This window comes from Aspergillus stella-maris (genome assembly GCF_047715825.1).
Source record: "Aspergillus stella-maris strain CBS 113639 unplaced genomic scaffold BDV14scaffold_67, whole genome shotgun sequence".
In the NCBI taxonomy this organism is placed as follows: domain Eukaryota; kingdom Fungi; phylum Ascomycota; class Eurotiomycetes; order Eurotiales; family Aspergillaceae; genus Aspergillus; species Aspergillus stella-maris.
The window spans coordinates 29,696-41,481 of NW_027396861.1; the positions used below are offsets into that span (position 1 = coordinate 29,696).

General features: G+C 50.3%; 5 protein-coding genes across 5 annotated transcripts; all 5 read right to left on the reverse strand.

Moving 5' to 3' along the window:
* Window positions 1-260: 260 nt before the first annotated feature.
* BDV14DRAFT_180857 (uncharacterized protein) lies at window positions 261-1,094 on the reverse strand (the record flags this gene model as incomplete). The annotated part of the gene is made up of 1 exon (XM_073769971.1): window positions 261-1,094. A coding segment is annotated over exon 1 (220 nt), but the record flags the coding sequence as incomplete, so codon positions are not given.
* A 3,343-nt stretch (window positions 1,095-4,437) lies between these two features.
* Window positions 4,438-6,066, reverse strand: BDV14DRAFT_127946 (general transcription factor IIH subunit TFB6 family). The gene is made up of 2 exons (XM_073766030.1): window positions 5,152-6,066; window positions 4,438-5,092 (listed from the first exon to the last, which is right to left on the reverse strand). The coding sequence occupies exons 1-2, from the start codon at window positions 5,555-5,557 to the stop codon at window positions 4,560-4,562; spliced, it is 939 nt and encodes a 312-aa protein (XP_073624182.1). The 5' UTR covers window positions 5,558-6,066; the 3' UTR covers window positions 4,438-4,559.
* A 327-nt stretch (window positions 6,067-6,393) lies between these two features.
* BDV14DRAFT_203932 (putative ribosomal small subunit assembly protein) lies at window positions 6,394-7,384 on the reverse strand (the record flags this gene model as incomplete). Its single annotated transcript, XM_073774402.1, has 2 exons — window positions 6,394-6,402; window positions 6,467-7,384. 2 exons carry the CDS (start codon window positions 7,382-7,384, stop codon window positions 6,394-6,396), a joined length of 927 nt encoding a protein of 308 aa, XP_073624183.1.
* A 245-nt stretch (window positions 7,385-7,629) lies between these two features.
* Window positions 7,630-9,656, reverse strand: BDV14DRAFT_211197 (recombinase DMC1; the record flags this gene model as incomplete). Its single annotated transcript, XM_073776042.1, has 7 exons — window positions 7,630-7,697; window positions 7,746-7,926; window positions 8,000-8,450; window positions 8,497-8,600; window positions 8,650-8,745; window positions 8,800-8,855; window positions 9,575-9,656. The coding sequence occupies 7 exons, from the start codon at window positions 9,654-9,656 to the stop codon at window positions 7,630-7,632; spliced, it is 1,038 nt and encodes a 345-aa protein (XP_073624184.1).
* A 736-nt stretch (window positions 9,657-10,392) lies between these two features.
* Window positions 10,393-11,684, reverse strand: gisB (putative zinc knuckle nucleic acid binding protein; the record flags this gene model as incomplete). The annotated part of the gene is made up of 7 exons (XM_073769972.1): window positions 11,451-11,684; window positions 11,349-11,392; window positions 10,933-11,004; window positions 10,837-10,872; window positions 10,757-10,768; window positions 10,482-10,698; window positions 10,393-10,415 (listed from the first exon to the last, which is right to left on the reverse strand). Coding segments are annotated over exons 3-6 (167 nt in total), but the record flags the coding sequence as incomplete, so codon positions are not given.
* Window positions 11,685-11,786: the final 102 nt, after the last annotated feature.

The following is an 11,786-nucleotide window of genomic DNA, read 5'->3' on the forward strand; positions in this document are numbered from 1 at the left end:
TCGGTAAAAATAAGACTGATTGCGCTGTCTGTATTGCGGGTGTTAACTGAGGTTCTGTGGCGTTTTCCGGCGCGTCGCATTCGAGCGCTCGACGAAAGGCTGACTTGGAAGTTCCGCGTACCTTCAAATTTTCTGATAACAAAGAAAGACCCCAGAAAAGAACTTTTCTAACGCGTAAATAACCGGGGAATTCGTTTGAGGTCGTCAAGGAGCGTTTCGTACGATCGTTGGGCACTTGAGGAATTGAAAGAGGTTTTCTACTTCTGAACAGCATCCGTCGTTAGCAAAATCAGCTCAGTCATGAGGTAATTTGAACGCATGCGAGAAAAACCGACTGGACTGAATCAGAGCGAGGGGTAAATTGAAAAATGGCACAAAACAAGAAATGCACGAGTTGTTCAGATGTTGGTTAGAGAAAATGAGGGCCGAGTGATACGCAAGGTGGGATATCGATGGGATGTCGAGGGTCACTTCCGAGCGAACGGTTCAGTGGTTGAGAGACGGATACAATAGGACGACGGGAAAAGCGACCGCGACGTGACGAACGAAGTAAAGGCGAAGGTTATTGTCGCGCAGAGCGGGCAATTCACCAGATCGCCGCATTCGTCAATTTCTTCTTCACCTCACACTGCGACCGGCGACCGTCATGCGGAATGGCGCCATAGTCTGTCCATTCACTTCGTGTGTTTTTCGACGCCCAAGTCGCAGAGACCGTGGATTGGTGGTGGGCGTAGATGAATTGACTTTCGTGGCGAGGTGCTCGTTAAGATAGCCGTCTATACCCACGTCGAGAATCCCAAGAGCCGCGACATATCGATGACGATGACCAAAGTGCCAAAGTACTAGTTCACGAAAGACATGAACGGGCAACCAAGTTGAAATTGACAAAAGGCCAGCAGGTTCGTTGAGAAGTGGAGGAGGCGATTGAAGAATCGGCAGGTTGTTGAGCGCATCATGAGGAGGTATCGGCCATCCGCGAAAGGGCCAAACCGCCTCGAGCGAGAAGAGCGAACGCAAGACGGGACGCTCGGGATCCAGTCCAGAACAGCAAAGAAAAAAAAGAACATAACTTACCAGACAATACAATATCAAATGGAGAGACCTCAAGAAAGTGACTTTCGCAGGAAGATCGAGAAGAGATGAGAAGAAGGCGTTGCTCAGGCGCGGCAAGAAGAGTTGTATGCGTGAGTACAGGACGTAAGATAGCAGGCACTAGACGACCAGGATAACTCCAGATGGCGGAGACTAAGAAAATAGAGGACGAGAAAAAGGCGAGAATAAGGACACAAAGCAGAGTTACAGAACTAATCCGCAAACCGACTCCGTGATTCCAACAGAAACAAGAAACAGGAGGAAAAGCGAAGAAGGGAGGAAGAGGGAAGGAAGAGGGAAGGAAGAGGAAAGAGGAGGGGTAGGATGAAGATAATTCTTCAGATGGAGGGGAGAAAGGGAAGGAAGAAGAAGCGAAACGAGGAAAGGAAGAACTGATGGACTGGACTGGAGACTGGAGACAGAGACTGGGACTGGACAGTGGATGGACTGGAGACTCTGACTAGGGCAGACCAGAAAAAGACGGGAACTCCAGCAAAGAATGAGGATCGGTAAAAAAGACGAGCAAACGAGATCGCAGCAGCGCCTTCTAACTAGCCTCTAAAGGTCGAAATTACTATTATACACACGCACAGGCACAAGATCTGTGAGGAGGGGCTACGCTGCCTGGTGTGGGACGAAGAATTTTCTCCCGGCTTAAATCAAGGCAGTTATGACATGGAGCCCTGGCATTCAGTAGTATCAATCTGGATGCTACTTGATTCTAACTATTCATGCTTGTTGCACTCGTACTCACACAGTTCTTTTACTACTATAATCGTACTGGAGTCTGTACTGTTGGAGTTCTCAGGTAGTATGCCGCAAGCATGCTCCCCCAAGCCAAGGATTATCATTACACGTATAATACCGTACATACAGCCTCGATACCACCTTCCCTAACAGCCAACCACTGCAGACCAGATGACCGCCGCTTCCTGCGGGTTTGCGTCCTGACATGATCTTATTTCAATTGCACGCGCTAACCTAGAGAGGTCCGTCTCGGGGTGAGCGTGGTTTGATATATCGTCCAGTGCCTGGCTAAGATCGGCCCAGGAATCTGGATCTGTGATATATTGTCAAACTCAAGTCTGGCCGGCGGCAGTGCGGATACTCCGTACTACTAGTTCTACTAGTACCCTCATGCTATGCTAGGCCATTTATTGTCTTGATCCCTGGATACATCTTCTCTGTTTTGATTACAACATCATTAACAAGGAACGACCAGCGAGGGGAGCGAGCGCAAGCACACGCAAATCAAGGGGCAGTTCTCCTTCAAGGGCAGTGATTGTCCGTATATGCACGAAAGAATCTGCAAGGACCTGGGATTGATGCACATGCGCTTCTTGTGGTGAGGACTTTTCCAACCTCGAATCTCGCACTGTGACTCGTCGAGTCTCATCCGCGTCCCATGGGCCCTATCGTCATGGCGTCTCCGCCTCGGCTCTGGATGGCAGTGGACGCTTACAGGTTATTCGTAGATCGACTCCCGCTTGCAGTCACGCCGGTGCCATATTGTTCCTTGGATCAGCCATCAACCAGTCCACGAATGCACGATCCCGATTGCCTTTGGACTCCCAGACTCAAGGCTTGACTAAGAGTGGCCGGTAAAAGGTTCGAGAGCGTGAGGAGTAAAAGTTAGAGCCTGAGAGGGCTGAACATTGGTAATTCTGCCCCCACCGATGAGCCCGAAACCTTGGTTCGTGGAACTGGTCGTGTGTGCCCTTGACTGTGTGCGTGCGTACATCAGGTCAAGATTTACGAGTGTTTAGTTTGCGAGTATGCCAGGCATAGCGATACCAACAGGTTTCGATTCTCAACCAATTGGGGCCATATCGCCATGCTTTCACTGTAGGAAAGTTATGCGAGGATCTTGCCTGGTCATAGAATCCTTGCAGAGGCCGAGGTAAGGCTAGTGTAATTACTGCACATTACAATACCTGGAGAACTCAGCTCACCACCACAAAAGCAAAGAAGCGCGGCCTGAAGCTGGAGCTCTGGAACAACTCCACAATCAGAGACACAACCATGGACTTGCTTCTCTGGATGTTCCTCGCCATGCTCATTGGCCGGGCCATCAAGCGCAAATTATGCTGCACTCAGGCACTATACTTGGAGTTGGAACCCTGCCGCATCCGATGCATCACGCAGCAGGAATCGCACGAACCGCGACTCGAGTGTGCTAAAGAGCTCCAGGCGTCGAAATCAGGTCATGCCTTGTTCTCAATTAATCTCGTCTCTCGTCAGACCAACGCAGGTCCGAGCTCCAGGATCCCAGTTCCCACTTCCTACCAACGAGTGCCTCACTAAAACGGGGCGCAAACCTGGCAGCCTCACAGAGTGGGAACTGCGCTAAATCATTCCTGCCAGTCTTGTCCCGTTTAGGCGTAATTGCTTCTGGTCCCCGACGCGTTCGCGACGTGATTCCCGGATGCGCATGCCATGAACTCATATCATTAGTTCCCTCCAGAGTTTAGAGAATCTAGCAAGGGCTAACTCTATTCTGTACTGAAACTTACCTTGCTTCACCAACACTCTGGCCTTGCCGATACCGTCGCAAACTCTTGAGCGAACCTCTCTGCATATGCACCTGCATACTTTACCTAATGACCTAACCCCATGTTAGGCCGCAAGCTTGAGCTCCAGCACCCCCCCTATGTCTGTGCGACTCAAACCACCTCACTGATCATCCACTCGAGTCATTGCCGTTCATCGCAATTGCTCAACCCCGGACTTCAGAGCTCCAGCCTAGCTCAGCTCAGCTCGGCTCCTGAAGCCACCCCTGCAGCAGCCAACTTGTCCCTTACAGATGCCCTTGCCAGTTCACAGTTGCCACCGTTGACTAGTTCGCCTAGACGCCCACCCCTGCTACAAGTTACAACCATACCCTACAACCCCAGAGTTCAGTTCGCCCCTTTCTGACCTCGCGCGTCCTGTCGTTGATTGCCGATATCTTGACCTCAACAAGCATGGACATCTACCTTCTAGATGAAGTACGCACGAACAGTTTGGATTGATAGAGTAGTTTTCTCGGCGAACAATCGGGCGGACGGCACCACCACGAACCACGGGGCTACCGTCTCAGAGTCGAACCTGACCTGGAAGTTCTGGAACCCACCACTGCATCAGACTTCAAAATCCAGTTTCAACCGTCTAATTTTCGTAACATAGCTTTGGTTCTTGCTAACTTAACTCTGGGGCGGCCACTGTCCACTGCCCTACTTACCTAGTTTTCCTACTGCCCAGTGTCAACCATCCGCATGCCCGGCTCAGCAGACATCGCCGTCCATGGTTCGTGCTGCAGCCATGAGTTTAGGGTCCTGCCTATTACGGTTATTGCGCTGCTAACACCCATCAATCGTACCGGGCTAGATCGTGGCATATCCATAGTGGTATATGAATGAATCCGCTATGCAGAGTATATACTCAAGGATCATGTACCTATATCTGACCAGACCATTATAGCATCATAATCAAGGACACATAATCCCATCCCCATTCTCATTCCCAAGCGCATTGTCTGCCGCGTCTCCCTGTGCCATATCCTCATCACAATACTCAACCTCAGTCCCTAACTCATCACCCAACAATTGTATCGTCTTCTCGTAGACCCTAGCCGTCTCCATCTCCCACCTTGACGGCCCAGAACCACCAAGATCCATATCGTCGTCGTCTCCAAAATTGGAGTCATCATCATCCATATCATCGTCCTCCTCTCCATCAAGATCATCATCGCCCTTCTCCATAGCCTCAACGACACCAACCCTCGCAGCCTCACATATACTCTTTATCCGTACCTTTTCCGTCATACTGACTAGAATCCGTCCGCCCTCGAACCCAGAAAGCGGTTTCCCCGTCTCGGCGTCTTCGCCTAGTATTAACGACGCGAAGAACGAGTCCAGCTTACGGAGAAGTCGGAATGTTGATGTCGGTGTGAACGGGTAAGAGGGAAGATACGTGTTGACAAGGACGGAGAGGGAGATCAGGTAGGGAATTTGAAGGGTTGCTATAGCCATTTCGTTAGTAGAGATGTACCTAGATTAGGGAAGGATGCAATGAACGTACGAGTCCCGCTAACCCAAAGCACATCAATGATCCCCTCGACATCCTTCGCGACTTCCTTGAAGGATTCGTAGCCGCGCTCCCCTTCTACGTCCTTTGTCTCGTTTCCCGTATGCGCTATCCCAATGCCACTCTGTCTCTGCACTTGCACTTGCACTTGCCCTTGCCCTTGCGATTGTCCACCCACACCCAAACCCTCATAAACACTACTGAACTTCTTGGCATGCCGCCGATTAATCGCGAGAATCTTCTTGTCAACGTGGTTTATCACCGCAGTCTCCTTCATCGACCCCGCGCGCAGCGGATGTGATCGTTGTTTAGGGAGGATTGATGGCGTGACGGTTGATGTTGAGGGGGCGGGCGAGAGGGGCGGTTGCATGAAGCCGCCGCCTGTTGTGGAGGTTGACATTTTGTGCCAGTACGGAGGGTATGTGTATTTTGGGCGTCCGTAGAGTAGTACTCTTGTGGTTAATGTCTTTCGATGGCGGTTGCGATTGTGGTTGTAACGTATCGGAGGCCCCGCGGGGTTGTATCGGGGTTCTTGGAGCTCGGTGCGTTGGAGTCGAGGACAAAGGTGTGTATGTTTGGTATTTTTTGATCGAGATATATTCAAAGCTTGAAATAAAGGATTTCGGGCAGTGTTCGGTGCTATGTTCAGATTATTGTCAGGGCCTCAACTTTTTGCAGCTCTATGGAAGATGTCATGCCAAGCTTTCGCTGGCCCGTGCGCCGCCCATCGAGGCTGATACTGTAGGGGCAAGTCTGGCCAACGGAAAGCTGTAGGATATTATGAGCGTCAGATGCTGCGAATAATCATTCGACTTCCAGAATTGATAAGGTGGAAGAAGTCTATTTCATGAAATATCGTACACTGCGCTAAGCGGACGGTTTCTATACAGACATCCATCCCTATGCAACTAATATTGAGCCTGATATAGTTAGCGAACTGCCGACGAATGGTTTGACTGACAAAAATGAAAATGGAGTTCTTCAGTGGGTGAGAAGATTTGTATAATGCTGGTGTTTGAAGGCAGTGCAGGACATCGCCAGTGGGAGTCTTGCTACTCTGGCCCCAGCGTGTTCATCATGTAGAAATCAAAAAAGATAAGAAATTTGCGATAGACCTTACAATACTTAACGAGATATCTCCCTCATGCAAAGAGTCCCATAAACTCGAGAGACAATGCAAAGAACTTTTCCCTTCCAAACGCCATGCTAAACGACAAATCCCATCGAACGGATCCATCACTCAGGCTAGAAAAAGCAGTCAGCAGCCGAGACGAAGCACAAAATCCGAATGACAAGGAGGAAAACCTACCCTAATCTTTCCCTTCCTAGCCTTCATCTCCTCCAACTTCCGCTTATCCTCATCAAACTTCTTCAACAAATCAATCTGGCGCGCCTTTCTCTTCTCGCGGCTTTGGAAGCGGTAGAAGTCGCCGAAGCCCTCAGAAGCCTTCTTCTGCTTCTCAACCAAGCGCTTCGCCTCCTCTTCACCAGCCGCAGAAGTAAGTCTGGGTCCGCTGGTAACAGTAATGAAGCCATCGTCGTCGGGCTCTGCTGCTCTCCGCGCAGCCTCCCTCTTCCTCGCCTCACCAACTTCCGCAAAGACGGTCATGAACTCGTTGACGGAACGGAGGAGGTCAGATCGGCGCGGATAGATTGCGCGCTGGTGCTCAATGTACCGTTGTAACCCCAAGTCCGGGACCTTTTCCTCGATCCCCTCGCCCCATGCGACAGAGCCGGACTTCTTGGAGGCCTTCTTCGCGGCTTTGAGACTAGCCTCCATAGAAGCCTTATCGACGAAGACAACAACAGCGTGAGACCCGCTCCGTTGCAAAGATCTTTCCCATGTCTCAGGCAGCGACACGGATTCGAGTCTTCCCTCGAGCTCATCGGCCGTCACGCGCTTGCGCTTCTTCCCCTTCGCGACATTCGTCCCTTGAACCAGCGCATGCGCAGAGGTTCCCTTCTTTCCTGTTCTCGCGGCCTCAAACTCCACGCGCTCGACGCGACCGGCGCCAAGTTGTGTTCCGAATAGGTGGCGGATATGCGTTTCTGTCGTGTCAATGGGTGTATTGACGAGGAAGAGCGAGCGAGGGGTGTCGGGGTCTGGGATGCGCGGTTCGTGCGGGCGGAGGTAGAGGTAGTGTGTTGCTGAGACTGGGAAGGAGGACGTTGATGGCAGGGTTAAAGGGAGGGCTGTATAGCCTGCTATTTCGACTTCCTTCTTCATTTTGGCGGTTTTCCTAAGATATGAAGAGGTGTTGTTGCGATGAGTATTGCCGGGTCTAAAAATTTGTCCGCAGAGGTTTGGCGGAAATTTTTTGGACGTGGAGATGATTGGTTCGGATGGTGTATGATTTGCATTAGGTTCATAACTCGTTAAGTCAACATGAACATCAACAACTATCTGCTCTGGCATGAAATAGAAAATAATTTACGCATTACAAGTCGTGAATAACACATCTTCCTCATATCCTACATTTTATCAGGATCGTTGATTCCGCCGTTGGTAATCACATACGTCGCTTCGCGCTCGGGGCAATCTGAAGTATATATCAGCACAGTACCCCATACAACCAACAACAACATACCTGGAGAGTCCTGGATCTTTGCTACGCGCTCTTCGCCACGACCTTTACGAAGCAAAACACGCGTAGTCGAAGCATGAGCGAGAACATGTCCACCCACAGGCTTGCGGCCATCTGCCCCAGCAAAGAGAGCACTCGCGCCAGGGTCACTCTGGACTTGGTTTGTCTTGATGGAGTGAGCATTCTTTCATCCAAAGAGCGATCCTGCCTACCATAAGAACGCACACGTTGAACTCTATCTCAAGTCAGCTGTGCACCTCAATTAAGAAACAAGACAAACCTTCAGCCATATGAGCCAACTTCATCAAAAACTGATTAAGCTTCTGCTGCCGATCCGCCAACTCCCCCCGTCCACAGTAATCAACCCTAAAGCAATTCATGATACTATCGATAATCAGCAGCCTATACTCCCCGCCCACAAACTCCTTGCTAAGCGTATTCAGAAGTTCAAGCTGGTGCTCGCTGTTCAGTGCACGGGCGTAGGCTATATTCTCCTTTGCGGAATCGGGGTCCACGCCGAATCGCTCTGCTATCTGGGCTATGCGCTCAGGGCGGAATGTGCCTTCTGTGTCGATGTACGCGACTTTGCCTTCTGCACCGCCCATGTCGCGCGGGAGTTGGGCTACTACGGACATGGTGTGGGAGAGTTGGGTCTTGCCGCAGCGGAATTCGCCGAATACTTCGCTGATGCTCATGCTTTGGAAGCCACTTGGTGTGTCAGCATATGGAATTTTGTGAGATGTGAGAGGTATACCCTCCGAGAATAGAGTCAAACTGCTTGCTGCCCGTTGAGATATTGATGACCCTCTTCCGCTGGTGACTGAGCTCCATTGCAGTGATGAAACCAGAACCCGATGGCTGCAGGATTAGCCTTGACCGGACTAATTGCATGAAGAGCTGTGCATACCAGACATTTATTGATTGCCTCCTTGACTTTCTCGACTTTGATCTCACTGAAGCCCTTGATCTTCAACAAGGTCTTCCTAGTCGCTCCGTGGATAGACTATATGACCAGAATAAGCGTCGACATCGTTGTCATTGGGAACGAAATACGTACGGTAATAGTGAAGAATCCATTGGCCTTCAATTTCGTAATATCGGCAGCACCAATACCTTATGTCGTCAATTCCGGAGCTTGATATCATGCTGAAATGCCTACCATGGGCCTGGATGCAGTCAATGTCAACGATGAAGTCCTATTTTCCAAGCCCCAATTAGCAAGTCGATCAATGTAAGTACCAAAGCAAAGACATTTGGAGAGCGCAAGGAGAAAAAGGAAGAGAATCTCACATCGTCGCCGAACTCGTCGCTCGCCTCGGATGCAAGCATTGTGAGGAAGTCGAGAGACCAACGTAGATAGTTTCTAGGATACAGTGTTGTATAGATGGCGAATGAATGCTCACGATGATAGAATTGAAGTAAAGAAAGAGAAGAGAGAAGGAAGACAAAGTGAGAGAAGCGAGCGAGGGGAGGATAGGTAGTCACGGGGGTTCTAATGAGTGGTAATGCCATGGCTACACTAGAGGAAAATGAGCTCATGGGAAACTGTAGAGACACCCAAGTCTCCCGAGGCTCCAGTGCTCGACTACAAGAAACTACTCTGATAATAAGTGCTTAAGATCAGACACAGATGGATGCTATAGTAGGATGGAGGATGAGAATTTTCTTCTTTTTTTGCTTCACATTCGACAGATATAAAGACATCGCACGCCCAGATGAGCCAGATACCACACGCACCAGGTACCACTCCATTGCTCACTGGCGAACTGATCTCAGCACAACTTGACTAACAACTCGTCCTTACAGGTCTCGAAGCCTATTCCACTGCATACCAACACTTGCCCTCGGTTCACACCACCAACAACCAACGTCTCGCACGAACACTCCGCCTCGCTTCCTCTCCTTGCCACACATAGTATAAATGAGAAAGATACCCGAGGAGTACAATAGACGCCAATCATAAGACCCTGAATCGTGCATAGGATCCAAAGCAGTAAGGGAACCTAAGTCTTCGTGAAACTTTTGTCCGTCGTATACATAAGAGGAACAAGGACGTGCCGAAAAATGAATCATGAGCGCGTAATATATGCAGAGGAAGAAACAGATGAAAGAGCTACAACCTAGGTCGGATAGATTGATGAGCTCTGGTAGATGGGAAATGATGAAGAAATGAGAAACGAGGGGCTACAGGGCGGTTTTAACAGCTCTGGTAGCTCAAATCTATGCGACAGCGGTGGTGGAAGCCGCAACAGGGGCAGCATCGGCGCCGTCGACAGCAGCAGCAGTAGCAATGCCCGTCTCAGCGGTGGCTTCGTTGTTGGGACAATCCCGGGAGATGTGGCCGGCCTGAGAGCACTTGTAGCAAACCTTGCCAGCAGAGCTCAAGGGACCGCCGTTGGGGGCAGTGCAGTCGCGAGAAATGTGGCCCTAAATATCACATTAGTCCTCAACTCGTAAAAGCCACAGTCAAGCAGCACTTACGAGCTTGCCGCAGGCGTAGCACTTCATGGCCTGAGCCTGGCAGTCACGGGCAAAATGGTTGGGGCCACCGCACTTGTAGCAAGTGGCAGCACGAGGGTAGCCGCCATATCCACCCCGGAAGCCGCCGTTAAATCCTCCACGAGGAGCACCAGCGCCCCGAGGAGCACCAGTGGCAGGAGCCGGGCAGTTACGCTAGTAACATCGCAATCAGTCATGTTTGGCTCTTCAAAATGCAGGGACAAAAGCTTAGACACATACAGCAAGGTGGCCAGGCTGACTGCAGTTATAGCAACGACCGTTCGCGCCGTTGAGGCGCAACGTGGGACAATCCGCCTGAACGTGGCCTAGACCCTGGCAGTTGTAGCATTGCTTAGCTAGAGGTAATGAAGATCAGCACCTCTGCGCATTCATTCAATGAGACCCTGAGTCTTACTCTCCGTAGTACGAGGGCGCGGGCAGGCGCTGGATTCGTGTCCTATAGCTCGATCAGCTATTTGGTCCGTGCATTGTCGTACACCACGTCTGAAACCTACCAGGCTGCTTGCCTATTACACAGAAACGAGTCAGCGCGAGGAACCAAAGGTACGGATTCCGAAGGTAGAGGATCACCCACAGTTGTAGCAGAGACGCTCAGAAGAAGAGCAGACCTCTTGACGAGCCCGTTAGCACATTCCGCTTCTCACCCCAGTATTCCTTTCCCGCAACTAACCAGCGTAGTGGCCAATGTTGCCACACTTGTAGCAAGCACGTCGAGAGAGCAACATCTTGTCTGTATCCTGAACTAGAAAATGGTAGGACAGATCTTCAGTCAGCAATGCGGAGCTAACTCATGCGCTGGGAAGCAGCGATTGAATGGAGATCGGCAAGGCATGATTGGACAAATTTGTGGTATAACCGAAGGGTATAGAGAAGAGACGACAAGATTTCATAGTTCGAGACATGACAGCGATATCGAGGTAGGTAGGTTGGTTGTTTTTTTTTTTTTTTTTTTTGAAGGAGAAGAAGCATAGCTCAATATGAATGTGGGAAGCTTGAACCGCGCAGAGCAGGTGCGCAAGGCAATCGCAGGACGAGGACCGCAAGAAATAGGAACAAGTCACGAGGGGTAGCTGACAGCTCACTCACCCTTCCTGGAACCAACAAACTTCAATATCTCCTTGTCGATAGGGCTGGTTTGATCGTCAGCTTGAGAACCTTGGAGGAGGAGCACTCCAACAGCCAGCCCACCTCAGTGCTCGAAAAAAATAAGTGGGCTGACAAAGACAGAGCTTCAAGCACACACAAACGGATAGGGCGACTCACTTTCAAGTCAACACCACGCCGTTCCTGAAGAATAAAGAGAAAATTGGTATGTAAAGAATTCTGCAGCTTCGGAGAATAGTAGATTCTATTCAAAGACCTTAATCGTTATAAGAGACCAGCCAAGAGGCAGAAAAAGAAAACCGCACTTGATGGAAAATCTTTAGCTCCCGGAGTCCCGAGCCTTTCCGCAACCCGCATAGCGTAAGGTGCCTTCACCCCAGATTCTCGTACGGGCTGACAGCCTGAGGCACCTTCTACAAA

Coding starts and splice junctions, on each gene's coding strand:
- BDV14DRAFT_127946 (XM_073766030.1), bottom strand. CDS start 5,557: ATGTCAACCTCCACAACAGGCGGCGGCTTCATGCAACCGCCCCTCTCG. Junction 5,093..5,151: donor GCTTTGGGTTAGCGGGACTC/GTACGTTCATTG, acceptor AAATGGCTATAG/CAACCCTTCAAATTCCCTAC.